Source organism: Tupaia chinensis, unplaced genomic scaffold (genome assembly GCF_000334495.1).
Source record: "Tupaia chinensis unplaced genomic scaffold, TupChi_1.0 Scaffold000161_1, whole genome shotgun sequence".
In the NCBI taxonomy this organism is placed as follows: domain Eukaryota; kingdom Metazoa; phylum Chordata; class Mammalia; order Scandentia; family Tupaiidae; genus Tupaia; species Tupaia belangeri.
Genome location: NW_006159632.1, coordinates 809,317 through 832,624, shown reverse-complemented (window position 1 = coordinate 832,624; position 23,308 = coordinate 809,317). Strand labels below are relative to the sequence as shown.

At 58.7% G+C, this 23,308-nt stretch overlaps 1 protein-coding gene across 1 annotated transcript in view; it reads left to right on the top strand.

The window, feature by feature from the left end:
* RYR2 (ryanodine receptor 2) overlaps positions 1-23,308 on the top strand; it is a gene marked incomplete in the record, with an annotated part of 234,621 nt that overhangs the window by 165,408 nt on the left and 45,905 nt on the right. Inside the window, 7 exon segments of the mRNA XM_027770831.1 lie at positions 1,480-1,583; positions 2,804-2,855; positions 6,438-6,491; positions 15,726-15,825; positions 16,831-16,910; positions 18,092-18,168; positions 18,805-18,878. Coding sequence (XP_027626632.1) covers positions 1,480-1,583; positions 2,804-2,855; positions 6,438-6,491; positions 15,726-15,825; positions 16,831-16,910; positions 18,092-18,168; positions 18,805-18,878 — 541 coding nt within the window.

Below are 23,308 nucleotides of genomic sequence, written 5' to 3'. Positions count from 1 at the left end.
AGGAATGCGGGCGAGCCACCACCACGGGCATCGGGGACAAAGTCCCTGCAGCGCGTGGGGCCAGGTCGCCGGGTCAGCTCTGTGCTGTGTTCAGCGATGATAGGCCAGGTCACCAGCCCCGTGGTGCCCAGAGATCTCACCGGGCCGGAGATGAGCGGTCCAGGTGTGTCATGAGTCACGTGACTGCCATCCTGTAGATGCTCCTCCGGTCACCGTCCAATACCTCAGGACCAGGTTCCCGTGTAGCGGCGAGCCCTGATGGAGTTATCGGCCCAAATTCAGTTGACAGTTGCTGAGACGTAGAGGCTGGAGGTTTGAAAAACGCACGAGCAGAGGATGATAGCCGGACACGAGACGAGGATGTCCTGGGGAGGCCGGGATGACAGAATTCCTGCACCCGCTGGGAGGCGGCGTGTTACCGTGTCTGGCACACGTGGTGGGGCCTTTACGGTCTTTCATACGTGTAAACTTGTTCACAGATCTAACGGAAGCCATCTTTCTGTGAAAATTTACACACTGCCCGTGCACACAGCCACACACTGCTTGGAGGCTCATGGGCCCCCTTTGAGGGCGCACTGTCTGAGAGCCGCGCCCGCCGTCGGTCCCAGGATGGTGTGCGTGCCCCTACCCCACCCGTAATAGCCAGTGCTGATGGTGCCCGTGCTCAGAAACGTGGGTTAGATTTATCTTCCGAGTCCAAACAGCTATAGATATTGGAAAGTGGGTGGAAACCCACCGGTACCTGCAGCAGTAAGCCTTAAACCCAGAAACGAGTGCCACTTGCCTAGAGTGGAAGTCGGCCCGGACGGGAGAGCCAGTGGGAAGACGAAACTCCCCGCGCCATTCCACAGAAGGTCAGGGTTTTCCTTCGCAGCAGTACACACGCTTACTAATTTTCCACACCGTCCAAGTTCTAATGTCAAAATTATTTAAGTTTAAAAAGTAGCTGAACATGAAAAAAATGTGTGCGATTATTCAGACGCGGGCTCACTTAGGGGCTTAGCCTACCGTTGTCCGTGGAAACAAAGCAGTGCTGCATTTGCAGACCAGCCGCCATGCTGTGTGGCATACTCAGAATGTCCTTATGAGCCCTGGGTCTGTGCAGCAGGTGCACTCCCGGTTACTCGTGCGTCTGCTTTATCAGCATAGCGCCCAGGGGTGAGGTCCTGTGAGTGACCTTTGCCCGTCTTTGTCAGATGATGACATGTCTGTTTTAAGCTACAACTCTACACTAGCATGTGTAAGACATGTTTTATTACGTGACACATTTTATATGTGCACACCTGTGTGTGCACACACATGTATATGCACTCCTAGCAAGTATACATGCAAATACATGTGCACATGCACACACACACACTAGCCCGCCACAACAGGAAGAGAAGGCTTTCCTTCCGCCCCTGGCCCGTGTCCCCTGTTGCTGCCGGGTTTGAGCGGATGTCTGTGAGTGTGAACTCCTACACGTCCACCTTTTTGTAGAAGCCCGGGGCTGACCTTCCGGAAGAAGACGAAGGCGCTAAGAGAGTTGACCCCCTGCACCAGCTGATCCTTCTGTTCAGCCGGACAGCGCTGACGGAGAAATGGTATGGGTGTGGGGAGGGGTGTGGCGGTGTGGGACATACCCTGGAACCCACGTCACATGTTCCTGCTCGGGTTTCTCGTCAGGGAGCGGGTGCTCAGAGACGCGGCGTTTGGCCTACACCTGTGGACTGGCACCCCTCCGGACCAGGGTCTAGTTCTCAGCTGCTTTGCCCTTAGCTGGTTTCAGAGCTTCTGAGTCTCTGATTGCAAAGAGCCTGCAGAAACAAATCCCGACACGCCACGCCCCCACGCCCCCGGCTGGCCGTGCGCAGGGCTCTGCGGAGCCGTCAGGCCAGGCGAGCATTGTCGTCAAGGGGCACGGGTTCGCGCCCATCCTCCTCGCCCTCTGCAGCCCTCAGTCTTCCAACTCACCAGAAACTTCGAGGCCGCGTGGCCACGGCGTGCAGTGTCTTCCCACGGCCACCCCCCAGACCGTCTCTGGCTGGGTCGCTGTGACCGGGGCTGCTATGCCTCGTTGCCGGGTCTGCCACGTTGGCTGTACCGGGAGACACGTGTTACCGCCCCAGTCCACGTCTTCTCCGAAGGCCTGAAGGGCCCTGACCTCCGCGCAGGCCTGCCGCCCACCACTTCTCCCCCGCCTCCCGTGGTCTTTCCTGAGCCGAGGGCAGTGCTGTCTGGAAATGAGGCATTTCTCATGGGTGAAGTTTAAAACTGCTAAAGTAACTGACATTTCAGGCTTTTTAATGATTTCTTTTATGGAAACTGTGTGTTAGTGGTTTTGATCGTTCTTAAAAAGAGGACACTATAAATGCATTTTAAACTGGTGTGGTCTCCCTCTCACTGGAGCGCAGTGATGCGGGGTGCGTGGAACGTCGAGTGTCACCCCTGCTGTCAAAGCCCGCCTCGTTCAGTTAGTCTGCCTCCCCCTCCAGCCTGTGCGTGACCAGAGGCTGCTCCTGTGACACGGTGGCCTTCTCGCTGAGGCCCAGGGCAGCTGCTCACTGCTCTGGGCTCGGCCTCGGCTCTGTCTTGGAATGACTGCTGTCTCAGCTTTGTGTTCCTTTACTTCTGAAAAAGGCTTTTCTTCCTTTTTTTTTTTGGAGAAGCTTTTGCCATAGGGTATGTAACGCTAACCACTGGTCCTAAAAAGTGCTTTTCTAAAAACAAACAAACAAACAAAAACGGCTGTTCTACACAACGGCGGCTCATTTGCGTCTGGCCAGACGTCCGCCCGGAGCTGACTCCTCCTTTGTCCCCGCAGCAAACTGGAGGAAGACTTTCTGTACATGGCATACGCGGGTATCATGGCGAAGGTGAGTGCCGCCCTTCCTGATTTCCGAGTGCGACTTCAATAAAGGGGACTCGCTCTCACCTGACTGGGGACCAGACCCCACCCAGCTTGGGGTCAGAGGTGCTCCCCATCCATCTCCCATCCGGCCAGCTGAGTTCCCCTGGGCCAGGGTGCCCTGCCATCTCGGGCGCCTGTCCCCACGGCACGGACGTGCCTCGCGTGCTGCAGAGTCGGCCAGTGGCCGTAGAGTGGCGGCCGGTGCGCGGTAGCCATGTGGCCACGGTCAGCGGCCGTCCTGCCACAGTTGTCCACTGCCCGCTGTGGACGGAGCACGTGGTGGCGTCCTCGTCGCCGTGGGAGTGGGGCGAGGTGTCTCTGTGTTTGTGTCTCCGAGCACGAAAGACTCGAGAGCTGCAGGGTGAGAACGCGCCACCTGAGGAGGGGCCGGCTGCCTGTTTTCGAGTCACTGCGTCTGCTCCTGCCCCTACCGGTGGCTCAGTCCGGTGACCTACGCTCCCCGCAGTCTGTGTGGGTTTTCGTCAGCCACAGGACGTGAAACAGCGCCTCCCTGGTCCTGGCCGCCATTGCTCTTGGTCAGGAGCTTTCTATTCTTAAAAGTCCCTTCCTCTGGAGCCATCAGATGGCGCACGGCTGAGGCCTGGACCTGGTGGATTGAAAATCATGCCCGATGTGAGCGTGCGTGCCCAAGGTCCCAGGAGGAGAATGGAGAAGGGATTGCGGCGTGGCCATCCCTCCTGGGGGTGATTTCTCACTTCTCCTCTCACTAGCAGGCGCATGCACACTAAGCCAAAAACCTCTTCAAGGAAAAGTCCCCTGGGACCAGCAGTTAGTGTAATGGCTATGTCGCTGGACTCCCATGTAGTCGACAGTGGTTCGCGCCCCAGACCCGGTGGCTTAAACTCACGCCGGGCGCGCGTGTGTGTGTGTGTGTGCCCAAGATCCCGAGAGGAGAATGGAGGAGAAGGGATTGCAGCGTGGCCATCCCCCCTGGGGGGTGATTTCTCACTTTCTGTCTCTATGTCTCTCTCTGCCTGTCTGGTGAGCGCACACGCCCTATAGCAAAAACCTCTCCAAGAAAAAAAAGGAAAAGTCCCTTCTGTTGGCACAGCGTGACACCAGAGGGACCCTGCACTCTGCTGCTCCCCGCGGCCCCCACCCAGTCATCCGCCATTCCCTGCCTTTGTTCGGGCAGTTCATCGAAACATCATTTTTAATCTTTTTTTTCTGTTTCTTTTTCTTTCTCTCTCTCTCTTTATTTTTTTAGTTTTTTAGCTACAGAGCAGGTGCACTTGCTAGAAAGAGACAGAGAGAGAGAGAGAGAGACAGAGAGACAGAGAGAGAAAGACAGAGAGAGAGAGACAACGGGTGACAGAGGGAGAGAGAGACGGTGTGAAAGCACCCGTGGGGGAATGTCCTCACGGCAACCCCTTCGCCGCCGCCGCCGCCGCCGCCATTCTCTTCTCTGGAGTACAGGCGTGCACTCAGGTGCTTTTTAAGCCGTTGGGTCCAGGGCTCAAAACGCACACTTGGCCACGTGGGATCCAGCACACTAACCACCATGCTATCTGCTGGCCCCAGATATGCCAGAGTCTGAACTTCCGGTGGAGTTCTTTCTTTTCAGCCTGCCTCTATGGGCCCTGCTTCCATCACGCGTACCCCCTTCAGTGTCCCCCACTCTGCCCCGTCTCCCTCGTGTGAAGGTGGGCACCCCGGTGCTCTGCTCTTGCTGGCCTTCCTGCCTGGCCCCTCCTGAGCTGCCTGAAGCGCCTCTCCCATCTCAGCCCCAGCAGAGCGGTCTTAGCTACCTAAACAAGTGGCAGCGGGAGGGACCTGGATGACACTGGCTGAGCTTCCGGAATCTCCTCCTGCTTCACTGACTCCCGAGACACTAAGACGCACCTCACATTGTGCCCGGCTGTCCATGTTGGCTAAGAGGGTGAAGTGTGGGCTGCTGTCGGTGGGGACCCCGTCTTAGCTGTCAGCTCCAAGTGACAGGCCCAGTCTTCACCGTCAGTGCCTACTGGGCGCGGTGGACCCACAGGGTGACCACAGCTTGAACCCTTAACCCGGCCAGGCTGCATCAGGGCCAGGACCACAAGTGCCACGATGCCGTGGGCTGGGGCCTGGGGGGTGGAGGTGTGGCCAGACCTGTGGAGGGGGCACCTCTCTCTCCGTCTTACTTGTGGGCACACAAACTCTCTCGTGAATAAAGAAAAACCAGTTTCTCTCTCTTCTCTTGAGCAAGCTGCCAGCTGTAGGGGTCAGCCAAGCTCTCGCAACCTTTTTGGAGAACAACCCTAGTAATGAAACAGCTTTACATTTGTTTACATGGGGGATAATATTAGTAGCTGTGAGAATTACTTTTTATTTTTTGGAGAGGTTTTTAGTATAGGGTGTGTGAACTCCCCGGAAAGACAGAGACAGAGAGACAGAAAGCGAGAAATCACCCCCCAGGGGGGATGGCCACACTGCAATCCCTTCTCCTCCATTCTCCTCTCGGGATCTTGGGCACGCATGCACACACGCCTGGCGTGAGTTTAAGCCACCGGGTCTGGGACTCAAACATGGGAGTCTAGTGACATAGCCATTGCTCCAACTGCTGGTCCCAGTAGCAGTGAGAATTATACTCTCCTTCCTTTGACCAAATACAATAAAAAATGACCTGAGATAGGAGAGGACTAGTGCAGTGGTTAAGGGACTAGGACTCCCACGTAGCTGACATGATTCTAGTCCCAGACCTGGTAGCTTAAAGCTCAGGCCAGGTGCACACGTGTGCCCCAGATCCAGGAGGAGAGTGGGGAGGAGGGGTTGCAGCACGGCCACCCCGGTGATCTCCTACTTGCCCTCTCACAATATCTCCCTGTCTCCCCCTAGTGGTGGCGCGACTGTAAGGTTCACTTTAATTATGGGTAGCGCGCTCTATTTTCCCTTTATTATGCCAGGGATCACATGCATGAGAGAGAGAGAGAGGAGAAAAAGAGAAAAAGGAGAGGGGGAGAGAGAGGAGAGAGAGAGGGGGAGAGAGAGAGAAGAGAGAGGGGAGAGAGAGGGGGAGAGAGAGGCACTCCAGCAGGACCTGGCCAGGCCAGTCTCTTCCGTCCAGTTCTCCACCTCGTCCAGACCTGGCACACGTACTTCCCGGCTGCTGGGGCTGACACTTAACCCCACACTGCCCTTGGGCTTTGCCTCTGCTCAGCGCTTAGCACAGTGCTGAGTGGGTCCCTTAGTTAGCCGTCCCACGGGCCCTGGGTCAGAGAACTGTGTGCAGCAGAGAGGGGGGAGACTGGCCTTGCTTGAACTGCAGCTGGGTTTGAACTCGGCACACACGTGGGTGTGCGGTGTCCGTGGGGTGGGGCTCGGCCATCCGTGTCCAGCAGCGATTCGATGTGCCGGCGCCCTGGAGGCTCTGGACGAGCAGCCTAGCCTTCTTTCGTGTCACAGGCTCCCTGACGGGCCACATGAGCGTGTGGCACCTGGGCGTGTTAAACGCTGTGACGGAGAAGCCGTGGGCAGGTGCAGTGCGCTGTCGGAGTCGCGCTTCTGCCGCTCACGTCCTCCTTCTGCTTTGTCTTGCATGTGTCAGAGCTGTCATGACGAGGAGGACGAAGACGGCGAAGAGGAAGTGAAGAGCTTTGAAGTAAGCTGCCCCCAGACCAGCTGCCCATCTGAGACCCCGGCTCATAGCTTAGCAGTGACCTTTCTGTTCTCGCTCACCGGCTTGTGGCCGCTTGTGCCCAGGGACTGCATGTCGGAGCTGGGACCCCGGGTCCTCACATCGCTCCATTCGGGTGGAGAGCAGAGACGTGCGCTGACACGAGAGAGCCCATGTGTTCAGGATGAGTGTCCGGTGGCCCTCAGAGCAGAGGCTGCTCCAGATTGCCACGGCCTTGCTCGGCGGTCTGGAGTCGCCAGCAGACGTGGTCAGGGTGCACTGCCCGCAGGGCACCGGGCCTGTGCCTATGGCCGCCCCCTGGCGTGCCATGTCTGCCGATCTGGCCCTCCCACCGCTAGGTCACTCATTCCTGTGCACAGTCGTGGCCGCCCGGTGGACTTGGCTTGCATGGGTAGGAGCGCGTGTTTCTTAGGGCTCTGCTCACTTCGCGACTCTTCCAGGCAGGCTCAGATGTTAAAGACCAGGACAGGGAGAAACGCGGCTTCACGCTCACCAGCCAGCAGGGAAGTCGGCCATGCGCCCTTCGCCCGCGATGCACTCGGGCTTCTCGTGAGCAGAGCTAGCTGCTACTGACTAGCACTCGTGTTACTGGTTCCTCTTAACTTTAAAGAGTTTTCAAAGAAATTGAGCTGAAGGAAATAAGAGATTAGTCTTTTTTATTTTCCTATTAATATGCATGTCTGGACTTTGAGCTGCAAGTCTGGAATGGCCAGAGTAGCCAGCAGGGAGTGGCTAGTTGCTGTGGGACCCCTGAGACTCCCCTGTGGGACCGGGAGCCGCACGTCTGAGCGACTGCAGCCTCAAACTCCGTGTGAGAGTCAAAGCCGAACTAGTCTGAGAGTGAGCCGGCAATCCTGCTGGCCGGGAGAAGTGCCACAAGATTAGTTTTTCCTGTACTCTTTCTAGTGTATGTGTTCTGTTCTCAAACTTTTCTTTATTATTAAGAAACTCAGGTAAATTAGAATTACCCGTGAATAGCAAATAACTGTTTTCTGAAGTGCACAGCATGTACAGCCTCAGTCGTCTTCAGAGCGATTGTTTATTGCTGTTTTGCTTCTTGTCCTCACCCTTCCTTAAGGTCACGGGATCCCAACGCAGCAAGGTAAAACTACCTGTGTGTGTGTGTCTGGGTCTCAGTTTCGGTTTCTTGTGACGTTCACCTTTGTCAGACCCAACGTCTTGAACTCTTGTGTAGCAGATTGTCTTGAACTCTTTCTCCGGGCTCGCGTCCCAGCGCGGCTGCTCTTTGCGATGCTCCGTGGCATGCACTCACCCTTCTTGCAGCTCAGTGACTTGCAATTGGAAGTTTCATTCTGCAGTTAGCATTGAGCTGCACTGTGTGGGGTCAAAGGGCTCAGCCCCACGGCCGCGCGCAGACCAGGACCTCCCCGTGAGGACTTCCGGCCATGTGCCCTTGACGTTTTCAAAGCAGGCTTATTACTTGGAAACACGTGATAAACGGCCCGGCTGGCCAGTGGGGAAGCCACCGTGCCTTGCGTGCCCGTCAGCGGTGGGCGATGGTGGCTGGTGACTAGAGGATTGTGGCATTTCGTTAAAGGGAAGGACTAGATGGCTGTTTTTGTGTCTTAATATTTGGAATATCGGATTTGAAAATCGGCTAAAAAGCATACTTCGATCTAGAACTACTTGACTGTCTAATGTCCTCTTAAGTGTAAGCTCTTCTGCTCCACCGTGAGCCAGTCAGACACGTGCGGCTGGGCGACCACGGGCCGTCGTGACGGCTGGGGAGACATGACAGAGCCCCTGCTCGCGAGCCGGACGGGACGTCCCTGCCCCCACCTCCGGCCTAGCAGGGGTGTGAGCCCGAGTCCCCACGCACACTTGCAGGTGTGCTTCCATCCAGCGGGCAGAATGGTTCACGCCCTTCGGTGAGCATGGCCCGTGTGGCGTGTCCTGGATGTAAATAAGGACGGGGCGCTTTGCAGCTGGGAGACGTGGACTCCCCACACGAGTCATCTCAGAATTCCTGTGGGTGTCTGAGGGGTGGAGACTCAAAGGGCCCCGTCATGGAAGACCTGACGCCCGGGCAGTGCAGGACTCACGCCCGTGCATCCACACCGCAGGCGTGAGACGCTGTCGCAGCCCAGGAGACCGTTTTACTTTGAGAGGGGCAGTTCCAGGGAGGGCGCCATGCAAGTCCCAGGTGGCCAAGCAGGCGCCATTAGGAAGGTCCCTTACTCAGGAAGGAAGCTGGGGCTTGGCTGGGTATGTGCTCCCTGTGGTCCAGGGCTCGGGCCATGCCGGACCCAGGAGGCAGGGGTGGTGTGAACCTGGCCGGAGGGGGGCCACCCTTGGCCGTAGGACGGGCGAGTCCCCGTGACGCTGAGACCTGGCACTGACGCCCGAGCAGGGGACTAGCCCAGTGTGAGGCAGGGCGCGCCGTGGCGGGTGTTGGCACTCCCCACACAGCAAGGCTCCCGGGTGAGGCGTTCCCGCCCCGCAGCTGCTGCCTCACTGACCCTGTGGTGCAGGCCGCCTCGTCCCCATTGCCTCGTGCATGTAACACACTGCTCTCCGCAAGACACTCCAAAAGGGCTAGAAGTTCCTCAGAACGGAAAGAATCGCATGCTCTGGGTCGACTGTGCGGCCCCGGGAAGCGGACGCCGGGCTCACGGGGCCTCGCTCTCCGCCGGTGGCCATATTGTCCCGGGGTCTGGTTGTCCCGCGCAGTTCAGAGACAGCCTCGGCTGGGGCTGGCCACGTGAGTCGCAGTGGGTCTGAGAGCATGGAGCTCCAGTGAAGCTTGTAACAATGATGCCGGCCGAGTTTGGATGTAACGAGGTGTGCGTCAGTTAAGTCTTAGAGCTGTAAGGGGGCGGAGTTCGGTTTTCCGTAGTTTCTCCCCCAATTCTTTATCTCTAAGGTACCCAACAGAGACAGTGAGAAGGGGGCGAAGTAGAAGTAAAGGACGTTCTCCGTGGGGACACAGAGCCCGGGACCAGCCCCGTCCACCTGTGCTTGTCCATGTGGCCCTGGTACCACTTGCCTGACCGACGAGGCGGTGGGAGTCCCTATTTCATCTTTAAGATGAGGGGGCTTCAGGAAGTTCACGGAAAAGTCAGAGTAAAACACAAGTATATTTTGCTACAAAAAATGTGAACCCCACATGGTGTTTCATGCTGTGCATTCTCCATGAACGCTTTGAAGGCCCCAGATGTATGCAGATGAGCTCTCCCTGCAGATATGTTCATTTAGTCACTGTCCTGCATATTAATTAGTTTTTCTTAGATTTGAGGCTTATGCAATTTTACGACCATAAAAAAGACATGTACATCTAAGTGGGCTGGCCCCGTAGCTCAGGAGTTAAGAAAGCTGGATCCCACGTGGCCAGTGACGGTTTGAACCCTGGCTGTGGCAGCTTGAATGCCACTGTCCGTGCCAGCATTTCTAGGGACACTCTGGCTGGAAGTCAGGCACACGGCTGCAGCTGGCGAGGGTGGGGGAGCGGGCAGTGGGGAGCATTGGCCCCGGGGCAGGGGAGACACCAGGATGCAGGAGGCTGCCGTACAGTGATGGCCCGGATGGCGAGCCCTGCCAGGTCAGCACTCTCCAGGGCACACCCAGCGAGCTGCCTGGCCCCGCCCTGCCCCGTCTCCACCGTGTGGGCGCCAGCTCAGCTTTGTGGCTGTGAGTGGGGCTGTGGCTCCGCCCTCCCAGCTGTGCGAGGCTGACAGCAGTCAGTGAGCTGCCTGCATTCTCGCCGGCCCGCTGGCCTTCACAGCGCACACTGCCCGCGCCTCAGCTCGCTCCTCCCTGCCAGGAGCTCTGTGGCCTGCTCCCAGGGGCACGGCGCTGCACATGGCCTGGCTCGCTGCTCATGGGGCCTCTCCATTTTTCATAGCCATTTCACAGTCCCTCCAAACGCACAAGTATCGATAAAGCCCGCACATTTTCTTTGGTTTTCTTCTAATTTTTGAGTGGATTAAAAAGAAAAATAAAGTCCCAGTTTTTAGAATCAGAACGTCACGGTGAAAGCATGCTGTAGGTCGTGGTGTCCCGTGCTACGCCATCTGAGCGCCGCCGCCCTCCGCAGCAGGTGCCAGGCAACAGTGCCGAACCGCAGGTGGAGGGAGCAGACCCCTGGGGCACGAGCCAGGTCTCACCCGCTTGCGTGGGTCGTCAGGCTCTGTGGGAACCAACATGAGATTACGTCCATTAGAACCTGGCAAGTGGCATGGTGGTCAAGGGCGCTGGACTCCCATGTGGCCGACCGCGGTTTTAGTCCCGGATCTGGTGGATTCCTTTCTCACTTTCCCTCTTTCTCTCTTTCTCGCTGTGTCTCTCTCTGATCAAAATTAAAATAAATAAGTAAGTAAAGAAAGTTACGGCAATTTTTTAAAAACGTTGTGTCCATTAATAGTTCACGATACCACAAAATAAAGAGAATTCTCATGTTTGGGAGAGAGAGAAACTCCTGATGGTAGGGCCCAGTAGCGCTCTCCTCCCTGAGGGCGGTGTGCCATGGGTAAAAGCACCCGCCAGCCCCCGAGTGGCCGTGTGCAGGCGGAGCAGCTGCCATGCGGCATAGCCCAGGGTGCCTGGCATGACCGGAGGTGCCGGTAGAATAGGCGGGCCGTGTCCCCAGGTGGTCAGCAGGATGGCCCGTGGCCACCGGGCAGCACCTGCCTGGGCGTTCTCAGGTGCTGGAGATGGTGGAGCCAGTACCCGCCTGCCCTGAGGGCTGTAGGTGTGGAGCCTTGAGGGTGGTGGCCCATCCCAGTGAACTCTCGTCCCCCTCCCGCCCCCTCTGGCTCTCCTGACGTCTTACAGCAGTCATGACCAGCAAGGGACTCCTGTCACTAGCGGTCACCAGTTACCTCTCTGCTCTTCGTTTGCTTTTTTTTTTTTTTTTTTTTAGCTATAGGTTGCTTTATGCGTACCATAAAGACAGAGAGAGACAGAAAGCAAGAAAGCACCCCGGGGGGATGGCCCCACCACAATCTCTCCTCCTCCATTCCCCTCTTGGGATTTTGGGCATGCATGCACACGTGCCCGGCGTGTTTGACATCGCTGTGTCTGGACTTGAACCGCGGCCAGCTACATGGACATCCAGTGACATATCCGTCACGCCATCTGCTGGTCCCCGTCCTCTGCTGTTGCTAGACTGTGGGAGGAGAGGGATGTCATGGCACGTGCTCCCCGTCAGGGCAGTGCCAGGGCTTTTTGCCAGAGAGAGCCAGACAGCACCTCCCCGACGGGCACGGGCACGCTGCAACCCTTCTCCACTTCCCCGCCTGTCGGGCTATGGGGCCCGTGCACGCGCCTGACATGCCTTTTAAGCCATGGGGCTGGAGTCCGAACTACATGTTGAGCAGCGTGGGACCAGCTCCCGTGACTGCCGTGCCATGGGCTGGCCCAGGAGCCGTGTTTCAAAAGCATGATCACGCAGGAAGTAGTGGAGGCCGTTCTGAGCCACATCAGCTGAACACGTGTTCCCTCTGCCGGCCAACCTCCGTGGTCTGAGAACTTGTGCCCTCGCTGCCTCTAGACCCCACGTTGCCCTGCTCTGTGGGGCTCGGAGCCTGCTCCCCGGTAGGGAACGCTCAGACCTGGCTAGTCTTCTAATTTTACGTAGGCCGAGGCCAGGACCAGCACTCCTCCCAAATGGGAGCGCAGTGTGCAGGGAGTCACCTGGACGAGGTGTCTAGCCCTCAGAGCCCCCACGGTCACAGAAGTGGGCATCCTTGCTTCAGAGTTTCAGGGGTCTCTGACCTTAATTAAGCTCTGACACCATTTGAACAAGCTGGCTTGGGGGAGGGGTGTTTTCCCCTTTCTGTAGACTATTAGGAACTGCCCCTGCTTTGGGGAAGCAGAGTTTCAGCGGGCCACCGTGTCATTTCAAAGTGCAGTAACAGGAAGTGGGTGAGGGCACAGGGTCATGGTGATGGAGAGCGGGTGACAGCCACGGCCATGCACGAAAGCCCACCACCGGTTCCTTGTTACTAACTACTTCCTTGACCATGCACTGGAGGTGACTAAGTCAGCCCCCCAGTCCTGCAAGGGTGCACACCGTGGGCGGGTGCGCTGTGCCATGTTTCAGTTAACCTTGACCCCAAAGCCTGAGCCAGCTCGTTGGCGTGTCACACTCCTCGGTCTCCCTCGGCTGCCTGCCGGGGGGCCATGCTGGCTGTGCAGAGCGTGGTGTGGGGTGTGTAAGACAGACTGCTCTGGCCCTGTCCCCATGGACCTCTTCCTCTAGGCAAATCCGTGCATACTGAATTAGCAACAGACAAGCTCGGGCCCCTTCCGTTATCGTCCTTGTTCATGAGAGGGAGCACACACATGCCCGTGCGGGAATGCCGCCCCGGGAGCACAGGGCAGCCCACCGTCTGTCTGCGTCTTCCAGGGACGGGCCTTCCTCGTGGTCCTCAAGGTGCCCGGCTTAAATGCAGGTTGTCTCCGTTCTGGGATAAAGCGTTCCCCCCGGGTGCCGGGGACAGTGGCACCCAGCCCTTTCTACTCCAGTGCGTGCTTTCTGTCCGTGTGTTGGAGCACCTTTCTGCTTCTCGGCCCTCCGGCACCCACGGACAGAGGGGACACGTCGGCAGTTTCAGCCCAAGCTGGACTGGATGCTGAGCACCGTCAGTGATGCTGAGCTGTCTCTGGGTGCCCCTGCTGCGGACAGACCCCTCCCAGCCAGTCAGGATGACAGCAGGGGCCGGGAGCTCTGGGCAGTGGAGTGTGCGAAGGGAAACTCACGTGTGAGATTGCTTTTCTCCTCCTCCTCATGACCTTGGGAGACTTTAAAGTCACGGTGCAGATTGAAAGGGTTATGGGCCCTGAAGACCCTCACCAGTTGAAGCAGAACCCAGGCAGGGAACCCTGCTTTTCAAAAGGCGGCTTCAAGTTGTTTCCCCCAAGTAAAGGACTTCTGAGAGCCCCATCTGCAGCTTGCTTTGAAAAGCATGTTGGCAATAATTTTGAAGAGAAAACTTTTTTCCACACAAAAATCTATCATTTTATTTTTTTAAATCTTTCCGGTTGAACTTTCAAAGTTATCTTTCTTTATTTTGTGATCAAATTTCCCAGCGAGGAAATTAAATGACATACCTGGAGAGGTTCGCAGAGGAGAGATAGAGGGGAAGGACGTCGAGGAGTCAGGCAGGGCCGTTCCCAGCCGTCTAGCCCCGGAGCTCTGGCCCCCACTTCTGCAGGTCAGGGGTCTGGCCTCGATGACGTCCTTGGCACTGAGAAAGGAGCCTGCCGTGGTCAAGGCATGTTTTGTGAAGAAGGCGATTCCTGCCTCACTGCTGCGTTTTCCTCCTGAGGGCATCATAATTCCAGGTGCCGGCATGGTCCTGGAGCCTGGGACCCCTGTGAGGTGGCCCTGTGGATCTCCGAGCATCTTGGAACCCTCTGTGAGGTGGCCCTGCAGGTCTCCGGCCCACCTGGAACCCCGTGTGAGGTGGCCCTGCGGGTCTCCGGCCCACCTGCCCACTTTTACACACGGACCACAGACTAGTTTCCCTCCCTTGGGGTGTGCGGCGAGCTGCTGTCTTGTGTCTTCTTGGGGTTCCCAGTGCCTGTCCCTCTCTGTTTTGGGGGGCCAGTAGAAGGACCGTCCTTTCTGACTCCACGGCCTCTGCAGGGGATGAGCGCCACAGGGCAGCCCCTGAGCTGACCAGTCCTTACCATTTTCTTACTGAGGACTTGCACCAACGGAGCTGCTGAGCTGTGAGCGCGATTCCCGAGCGGCTCTGTGAAGGGAGAGGAAGATCGTTGGGTCTACAAGGAGGAGTCGGATGTTACCCGGTGGCTGGCAGGCGGAAGGCTGTCCCCAGCTGTCCCGAGGCCATGCTGTGGCGCCCCTGTGACTCTGTGTGTCTGTGTGGTTCTGTTACGTCTGTTTCCGACCTCACAGGAAGAGGTTTAAATATGAAGGCGCCCTCTGAGATGTTAGCATGGCTGCTCCCAGCAACGCTGCCTCGTTCTGTTCCTTCCTCTGCTTCCATTTAGGCCTATCACGTGATTTAAGACAAAAGTAAAATCTAGCCACAGGAGCTCTAACCACAGTGTGAAAACCCTGATCAATTTTGTTTTCACAGCACGATATTATCAAAGATTTAAGGGACAAATTTGCCAGCCTCGGCGAGAACTCTCTGGTAACGGCATCAGTGTCTGTGTTGGCTGCTTTGATTTACAGGTTTCTTTTCTCATTGTTCGAGCCCATTCTGCCCTTTCAGTTTCCTTTATTTCTCATAACCCTAACGAGCAAGCCTTCATTTTTTAAACCTCTTCCATCTCCCAGTGTGTCCCGTACGTGGATGGAAAGTTTACGGCAGCAAAGCCTTCGCTCTGGCCACCTCTGCTACAGCGCCCCGCTCCAGGGCACATCTGCCTGGCCGTGTGTTCGGACATGACACCTGTTGGCGCTCATGTCCCACTGACCAAGCTTCCCCACGCCCGTGAGGGACCGCTGCCGTGGGCTCCGCAGCGCCATCTGCAGCTTCTCCTGCTCGGTCCCGCCAGCGCCAGCGCTCAGGGCACCGGTGCTCCCGCGAACGCTGCCGGCCTTGAACCCTGCTGTGCCTTTATATTTTACCCTGACCTCCTTCTCGACGTCCCCAGTGGCAACTTAAGTGGAAAAGCGCAGCCCAGCATTGCCCCAGCAGTCCCACACAGTCCCGTCTGTCCCCACCAGGGAGCACAAAATATAAAGGCACACGGCATCTCCCCTCGGGGACTGCGCGTGCCATGAGCCCACCCTGAGCTGAAGCCGCCTCCTGTCCACACCAGCTTTCAGTCCCGCTTACACTCCGAGATGTCCCCGTTCACGTGTTCTGTGGCGCAGTGATACCTTGCCACGCGGGCCATTGGCTGAGCGGTGTCGAGTTAGTGGCCGTGACACGGAGAGGAGCACCGTGACACACGTGTGCAGACCTGTCGGTCAGACAGTGCATGTGTCAATCACGCAGTGCAGAAGTTCCCAGCCGCGGTCCAGGCTGTGGACGGGTCAAATCCTTAAACTGAAAAAATCCGCCCTGATAAGCCAGAACCAAAGTCTGCCAAGAAAAAGTCAGGGGCCAAGGGTCGGGTGCGTGCCTCCCTGGAGTAACTGCGCTGGTGTTGGAACGGCCCGGTGTTGTCACGGAGCCCGCACGTGACGGGCCGAGCCGGCCCTAGGCAGTGGCATGCTCCCGACAGCCACGACATGTAACGGTTGGGCTTTGTGTTCAGGAGAAAGAGATGGAGAAGCAGAAGCTTCTGTACCAGCAGGCCAGGCTGCACGACCGCGGGGCCGCCGAGATGGTGCTGCAGACCCTGAGCGCCAGCAAAGGTGAGCCCGCCCTCCCGGCGCCCGCCCAGCACGTCCGGTGCATGACGTGCACGACTGCCCTGTCACCGTCGGCCCACGCCGTCCACGCACGTGGGGCTCCGGCCTGCTGGGGTTCCTGCACTTCCCTTCCTCGCCTTGGGGGGCGCCATGTCGCTGAGCCCAGCGGCTGACATGTGAGCACCTGGCACCGCGAGTCCCGCCTGCTCAGCCCCGTCTGCACCATGTGTGGAGGAGCCCGCGCCATTACAGCGAGCGTCCTCAGACAGCCAGAGGGCACCTCTCTGCAGCTGAGGAGGAGGCAGTGCTCTAACGGGCGGGCCGCCACTGCGGCTCTGATTTGTGTGGCCTGAATAACTGACGTTAGGGCAGTCATCTTGGGGCCAGCGGCTGCTGTGGTGGTTAAGCGCTGGATTCCCACGTGGCCAACTCCAGGGTTCAAGTCCTGGACCAGTGGTTTGAAAACTGTACCAGCGTGTGTGTGTGCCCAAAATCCCGAGAGGAGAATGCAGGAGAGGGGATTGTGGTGTGGCCGTCCCCTCCTGGGGTGATCTCTCACTTTCTCGCTCTCTCTCTCCGACTCTCCGGTGAGCACACGTACCCTAAACAACAGCAAAGAGGAGTCATCTTATAAAGCCAGGCTATAAATACATTAAGATAAAAGTGGTGAAGCGAGAATGGTGAAGTTGTTCAAATAGTGTGTCGAGGAGGAGGTTTGAAGTATCTCACGTTCATCTTACTGTGTCAATACACACGGTTAGTTTGAATGGGAACAAACTCGAGCTCAGCAGTTTAAAAGCAGCGGTCCCTCCTGTGGCCTGGTGTCTGTGTTGTTTCAAGGCTTGGAGACGCTGTGGGTGTGAGAGGACACTGCCAGTGGGGTGACGCTACTGTCGCCTGCGTCCGCGGCCTGGGCCAGCTGGGCCTGTGGCAGCACCACGCCGCTGAGACACGCAGGGGACCAGGGCGAGGACACGCCACGAGCAGACCGGGCGTTCTGTTTTGCAGGTGACAGTGGGCCGATGGTCGCCGCCACGCTGAAACTCGGGATCGCTGTTCTGAATGGGGGGAACTCCACGGTGCAGCAGGTGAGGTCCGTGTGCCCACAGACCACGTGGTGGAGAGCTGCCCACCATAGGGGGCTTGTGCCCAGTGTGCACACGGGTCTATCTTGCTGACCACACGACCCCAGAGGGTGCACAGGAGGGGCAGGTCACCCCAGAGAGGGCATGGGGTGGCAGGTTACCCCAGGGAGGGCAGGAGGGGCAGGTCACCCCAGGGAGGGCACAGGAGGGGCAAGTCCCCCCAGAGAGGGCACAGGGGGGCAGGTCACCCCAGGGAGGGCACAAGAGGGACAGGTCCCCCCAGGGAGCGCACAGGAGGGGCAGGTCACCCCAGAGAGGGCATGGGGTGGCAGGTTACCCCAGGGAGGGCAGGAGGGGCAGGTCACCCCAGGGAGGGCATAGGAGGGGCAGGTCCCCCCAGAGAGGGCCCGGGGGGGCAGGTCACCCCAGAGAGGGCACAGGAGGGGCAGGTCCCCCCAGAGAGGGCATGGGGGGAGCAGATCACCCCAGAGAGGGCTCAGGAGGGGCAGGTCACCCCAGAGAAGGCATGGGGGGACAGGACACCCCAGGGAGGGCATAGGAGGGGCAGATCACCCCAGGGAGGCACAGGAGGGGTAGGCCATGAGGGAGGGTCCTGTTGACCCCAGTGGCCTCCCTGCAGCTGTGCACTGTGGGAGTATTCCAGACTGTTCCGTGGGACCAGGCCACGGCGACCAGCTTGTCTGAGGCCCGCAGTGAGTGACGACCTGACTCTAAATGAGTAAAGGAGTAGGTCAGCTTGGCGCTCTCGCGGCCGAGGCAGCCGGGCCCGCCTGTCCACCTGTGACACACACCCTCAAAGCAGCTCTCAAAGCGTGCTGGAGGATGTGCATGCCCCAAACCCGGACAGGCTGGAGAGACGGAGAGGAGGTGGCGCCCATACCCCATTTGGGAGTGCCTTCCTCTCTCTGTCTCTTGTCTCTGGCTCTGTCTCTCTGCCTCTGGGGTGAGCACAGTTGTGTGCAGAGATTTCCGCATTTTTCTTGCACCTGAATAACCTCGTGCTTTAGTTCCGCTTCCACAAACGTTCTGAAGTCCTGTGCTTGGTGACAGGAGCGGCCTGGCATCCCTCCCAGCGTTTGCACGGACGCTCCAGCCTCCGCTCTTGGTGGGAAAGCCCCGGGAAGCGCTGTGCTCAGTGGCACGTGGTCTCTGTTTTCCTACAGAAAATGCTCGACTACCTGAAGGAAAAGAAGGACGTGGGGTTCTTCCAGAGCCTGGCCGGCCTCATGCAGTCCTGCAGGTGAGCCGGCCGCCTCTCAGGCCTCTCCCACCCTGACCCGGCTGAGACTGGAGCACGCTTCGTTTCCCCAGGCAGGGCCTGTCTCGGGCCTCACCTTCACCCACTCAGCAGCCGCATGTGTGCAATGCTCTCCCTCGGGCCGCCTGGAACCTGGCGGAGCCCAGGCACCTCCTGAGTCTTTAAGAATGACTCGTGGATGGTTTTTAAACAGAGAAGAGAAGCTATTGCGTGTTGTTCGGGAGCAGGTAGGGCAGCTCTCATTTGCCTGTGACTAGGCCCGACCCTGCCCACCTGACAAGCCCATGCCCAGTGCTCCTGGTGCTGGAAGGCTCTCCGACGGCACTCGCCCAGGATGCCCCCACGTGCCCATGTGGTCGGCGCCTCTGGTGGCAGAGATGTCTCCGCAGACGTGTTTCTGTGCGTCCGCCATCCGCGAGGCGCTCCCCAGGAGGCTGTCCCCTCACGGGGCCCGGAGAGTGCCACATGCCCCTCTCGTGGCTGTCCTGGGGCACGAGCTCGTGCGAGGGCGAGGACGTGTACAGCATGGCGGCCACCAGCTCACAGTTCGGGGTGAAGGTTAGGGACCCCAGTGCTCCGGGACAGACGGGCTCAGCATGCTCACCCCTGTCATTGCAGTGTCCTTGACCTCAACGCCTTCGAGCGGCACAACAAGGCCGAGGGACTGGGGATGGTGACGGAGGAGGGGTCAGGTATGTGTCACCTGCCCCTTCCCTGGACGAGGCCCTGTCAGTCACCTTTTCAAGCAGAGAGAGGCCTTTTCCAGTTGGTGAGATGCTCACAGGCTGGGTGGTCACCGTAACCATGCTGTCGCGGGTGCCCAAGCCTGGTCCCGGTCGGTCCTGAGCTTGCCCCAGTCCAGCTGTCCGGGCCTTCCTCCCAGTTGGGTTTTTTGACGGGGTCTCGCTATGTTGGATCCCCTGCCTGCCTCTGAGTGGCTGGGACTGCAGTGTGCAGCATGGCACCCGCGGGCTCCCAGGGCCGGCCATGGCCAGGCCTCTCCTACGGCCTCAGCCTGCTCAGCAGCAGCGTTGCCCAGCTTTGCTGGGGGCCTGGCTGGGCACCTGGCTGGGCTGCGTCACGGGTTTTCAGTGAGAGAGGAAGGTACGTGTTAGGGCCAGCATGTGGTGTGGTGGTTAAGGCGGCTGGGTCCCACGTGGCTGTCCCAACCTGGTGGTTTCAAAAACATGCTTGACGCACGCTTGTGTGTGTGTGCGTGCACACGCGTGTGCCCAGATTCCCCAGAGGAGAATGGAGGAGAAGGGGGCCCAATGTGGCCATCCCCGGGGGCTTTCCCATTTCCTCTGTCTCACTCTGGCAAATGCTCATGCCCTACAACAGAAATGAGAGAGAGAGCCCTTCAGAGAGGAACCCCCGAAGCACACGGCGGGCCGAGGGCAGGCGTGGAGCTGAGAGCTGGCTGGGCACTTCCAGGCCAGGGCGGCCCTGCCACCGTCTGTCCAGGAGCATTTCGTTTCGGTTGTGTTTGCTCTTTCGTGCTCGAGTGTTACAGAGCGTTAGTGCTGGGGGGGGGGGGCGCGTCTGCTTCACCTGCCTGGGCTGGTTTGGGGTTCGTCGTGCCGGCCGTTATTGGGCCTGTCTTACTTCAGGAGAAGAATCCCTCCCGCCCGCCACGTGGCCCTGGCTCTCCCGTCCGTCCCCACTGCTGTCCCTCCTGGGCAGGCCCTTCCTGATGGTGTGGGACGGTGGGACCTTGTGAGACCGCAGCCCTGGGGGTGGTGAGGAGGCAAGTCACCGCATGCCTCGGCCCGCAGTCCCCGCCGAGCCCTCAGGGAGCCAGCCCCGCTCTGCCCTGGCCCTGCGGTCCGGTCTGAGGGCTGCCGGGCAGGACGCCGCCTGGCGCCCGTTTCCGCATCTCTGCCGATGTCTCACCCTCGCTCTTCAGCTTTTTGCAGCGACAGATGCTATTCCCAATCTGGGTCATGCTGCCGTTAGGAGCCAGTGTCCCTTCATGCTTGGACGGGACGGCGTCAGGTTGTTTACACTCTGCGCTGTGCGGACCCTACTGACATGGAGGCCGCCATGCCCCATCCTCGCCGAGCTCAAGTCCCCGTGTCCCCAGGCTGGGCCTCCCAGTGGGTGAGAAGAAACCCTCAGTAAATGTACTTGGCGTGTTTACCACGCCCGTGCCAACTCCACAGGCTTCACACTCACGCGTGTCCCCTTCAGTGCCGCACCGAAGTGGAAACACAGACCCTGTGTGGGTAGTGCCGGCCCCGCTCCGCCGGGGGCTTTCAGGGTGTGCTCTACGAGAACCGTGCAGGCCCATGGTCAAATCACTGTGCAGACGTGACCTCCCTTGTCTGAACTCCGAGCGGAAGGTGCCCTGCAACTGTCCGGCGGTCCTGGCTCCACAGGCAAGGTGGAATTTCCAGGTGGATCCGATTCTGTTCAAATCGTTTGATTTTCAAAAACCTTGTTAAACCCACCTACCGTTGCCCTCCCCCAGATTTCTGCTTGGTCTGACGTGAGCCCCGGGGGCGCCGCGAAGCCTAACTGTAATTAATCAGGCAGAGGCTGGTTCGAGCAACCCCTCTCACCTACCCCAACGTTGTTAACGTCTGCTCGCTCGGTCGTTTATGGGCTGGCACCAGGTTTTTAGAGTACTTGGCAGTGTGGCCTGCCCTCCCACCCACCTTTCTTCAGGAGAAGCCCCGATGCTGGTCCATGCAGCAGACAGCTTCTCCCACCCCTGCAGCTTCAGACCCAGCACTCTCGCTCCACACGGCAGCCGTGTGCTGGCGGTCCCTGTCCCCCTGCAGACCTACCGCGTGCTCATGCTGTGTGGGAGGAGGCCGTGGAGCCTCCGCACAGATGCAGCTCGGCCTGAGTAGTCTCCGTGGGCGAGGCCGTCCGGGCCACGTGACAGGCAGGGTCGGAGGCACAAGACGTGCAGGCAGCCCCGACCTGGCGCGGTTGCAGGGACGTGGTCCGGGAGGCCATCCCGGATGCAGCATTGTGCTGGCTTACGTGTTCAGTGCCCCCAGGGATGGAGTGCCCAACACCCGCAGCCCCCACAGCGCTGTGGGGGCAGACAAGGAGGTCAGAGTGCACAGAGCCGTTGGCCGACATGGTACACGAGCCAGCTCCCGTGACGGTGACCGTGAGCAAGTGGATGCGGGTGTTCTTTGGAGGAGACTTTCCCGATGAGGCTGACAGCTCCTGTGGCCGTCAGGGGACTATCACTGTATAGGCCACGTCAGGTGAGGGGCAGGGGCATCTGGCAGGACACTGGTCAAGGATGTTGGGGATTTGAGCAGTGTGCCGGCCACCGGAGACGCAGCTTGGCTCTGAGAAGCCGCCACGAATCGCGCCAAATGAAGGAATCTCTCTCCGGCAGCCACTCCCAGTGACAGGGTGGCCTGGCTTGTTTCCCACAGTGGCCATCCTTGTCGCCTCAGGATCTGGGACAGGAGCGTGTCCTCCCCAGTGGTGTCAGGCGTCTGGAGCTGGCAGCCTGCCATGCCCACGGCCTGCTGGACTTCGGTCCTCTGGGCTCTGCTTTCACCACATCAAAGCTCTACACTCGATCCCTCTGTGCTTCATGGGTTTCAGAGCATCACTCCTGTTTTGAGCCAGTGACCCTCCCACGGCCCTGTGAAATAAGGCCTGCAGGCCCAGCAGGTAGCGTGGTAGCTGAGGTGCTGAACTTGCACATGGCTGACTGCATTTTGAATCCTGGACCTGGTGGCTTGAAACTCATGCCAGACTTGTGTGTGTGTGTGTGCTCCCAAAGTCCCAAGAGGAGACTGGAGGAGAAGGGATTGCAGCATGACCATCCCCCCAGGGGGTGATGTCTCACTCTCCCCCTTTCATCTCTGTCTCTCCAGTGAGTGCATGTGCCCTATGGCAAAAATCTCCCCCAAATAATAATAATAATAATAATAATACCTAGGCTTGCTAGGTGACCTTTCTTGTAGGCCACAGATCTAGAAATGGCTTCCCTTGGGCCCTGGAACTGCTGGAAACAAGTACCCACCTAAAATAAAATATCCGATTTTCTAACATTTAAAAATATGTTAGTGGGTCCGGCAGGTGGCGTGGTGGTTAAGGGCACTAGACTCCCACGGCTGACCACGGTTTGAGTCCTGGACCTGGTGGCTTGCTTTCTCACTTTCTGTCTCTCGCTCTCTCACTCTGTCCCTCTCTGGTCACATTTAAATACATACATAAAATAATTCTTTACAAATGTATTTCGTACTAGCTGTGCTCTGCTGTCCTTGTGCAGACCGGGTACCCGCGCGCTCAGGGCAGCTGTCAGGATGCCGGCCCTCTGCCAGTGGGTGCCCCCAGCAGCAGTCCGAGAGATTGCAGGGACCCTCGGGCTTGGCCAGCCTCCGTCTCAGCTTTTCCCCGCTGGAGACGTTGGCGTGCCGTGATGGGAACGTCAGTCCTTCGGAGTCGGTTTACCCGGATGCCCTTACCGCCACCGCTCTCGGGGGTCTTTACCTACTTCCTTCAAGCTCGTTCCGGTGGCTGATGACTGATGGCCAGCACTCATCATTGGTGACGATTAGCACTTAAATTAGCTTCCTCTGGAGAACAGGCTGAGTCCATGCTGGGCCAGGGCGTGCGGCCCTGCAGCCCCTCGTGGAGCCAGCCGAGCGGGACGGCGGCCGCCAAGGGTGGGTGCGCAGTGGCGGGACCTGCGCTTCTCCTGAGCTCAAGCAAACGTCTGCCTGGCCTAATTTATTCCCAAGTGAAAATCTGCAATTTTGAGAACGTTCTGATGTGTTAAAATTATGACAGTGTTCAAAGCTACCCAGTAATAAAAATCCGCTGACGCCGCGCCGAGGCCCCACCTCCGCCTGCTCTGGGCCAGCGCTCCAGCATCCGTTACTCTTCCCGACGTGCGGAAGGTGCCCGGGGCGATGCAGGCGCTGCTCGCCCCCGTCTCAGGCCTGAGTGGGCTCGAGCAACAGCAAAGCCCTAGCGAGACAGTGGGGCCGACTGCTCCCCTGGCAGCCCCAGATCCCTCGCACCAGGTCCGCAGAGGTGGAGGCACAGCCGGGCGCCCGGAGTCCTCCTGGCAGTGCGCTGTCTGGGAATCCAGCCACTCTGCATTGCTGCTGTGACAGACTGCCTCGGCCTTCCCTCTGGA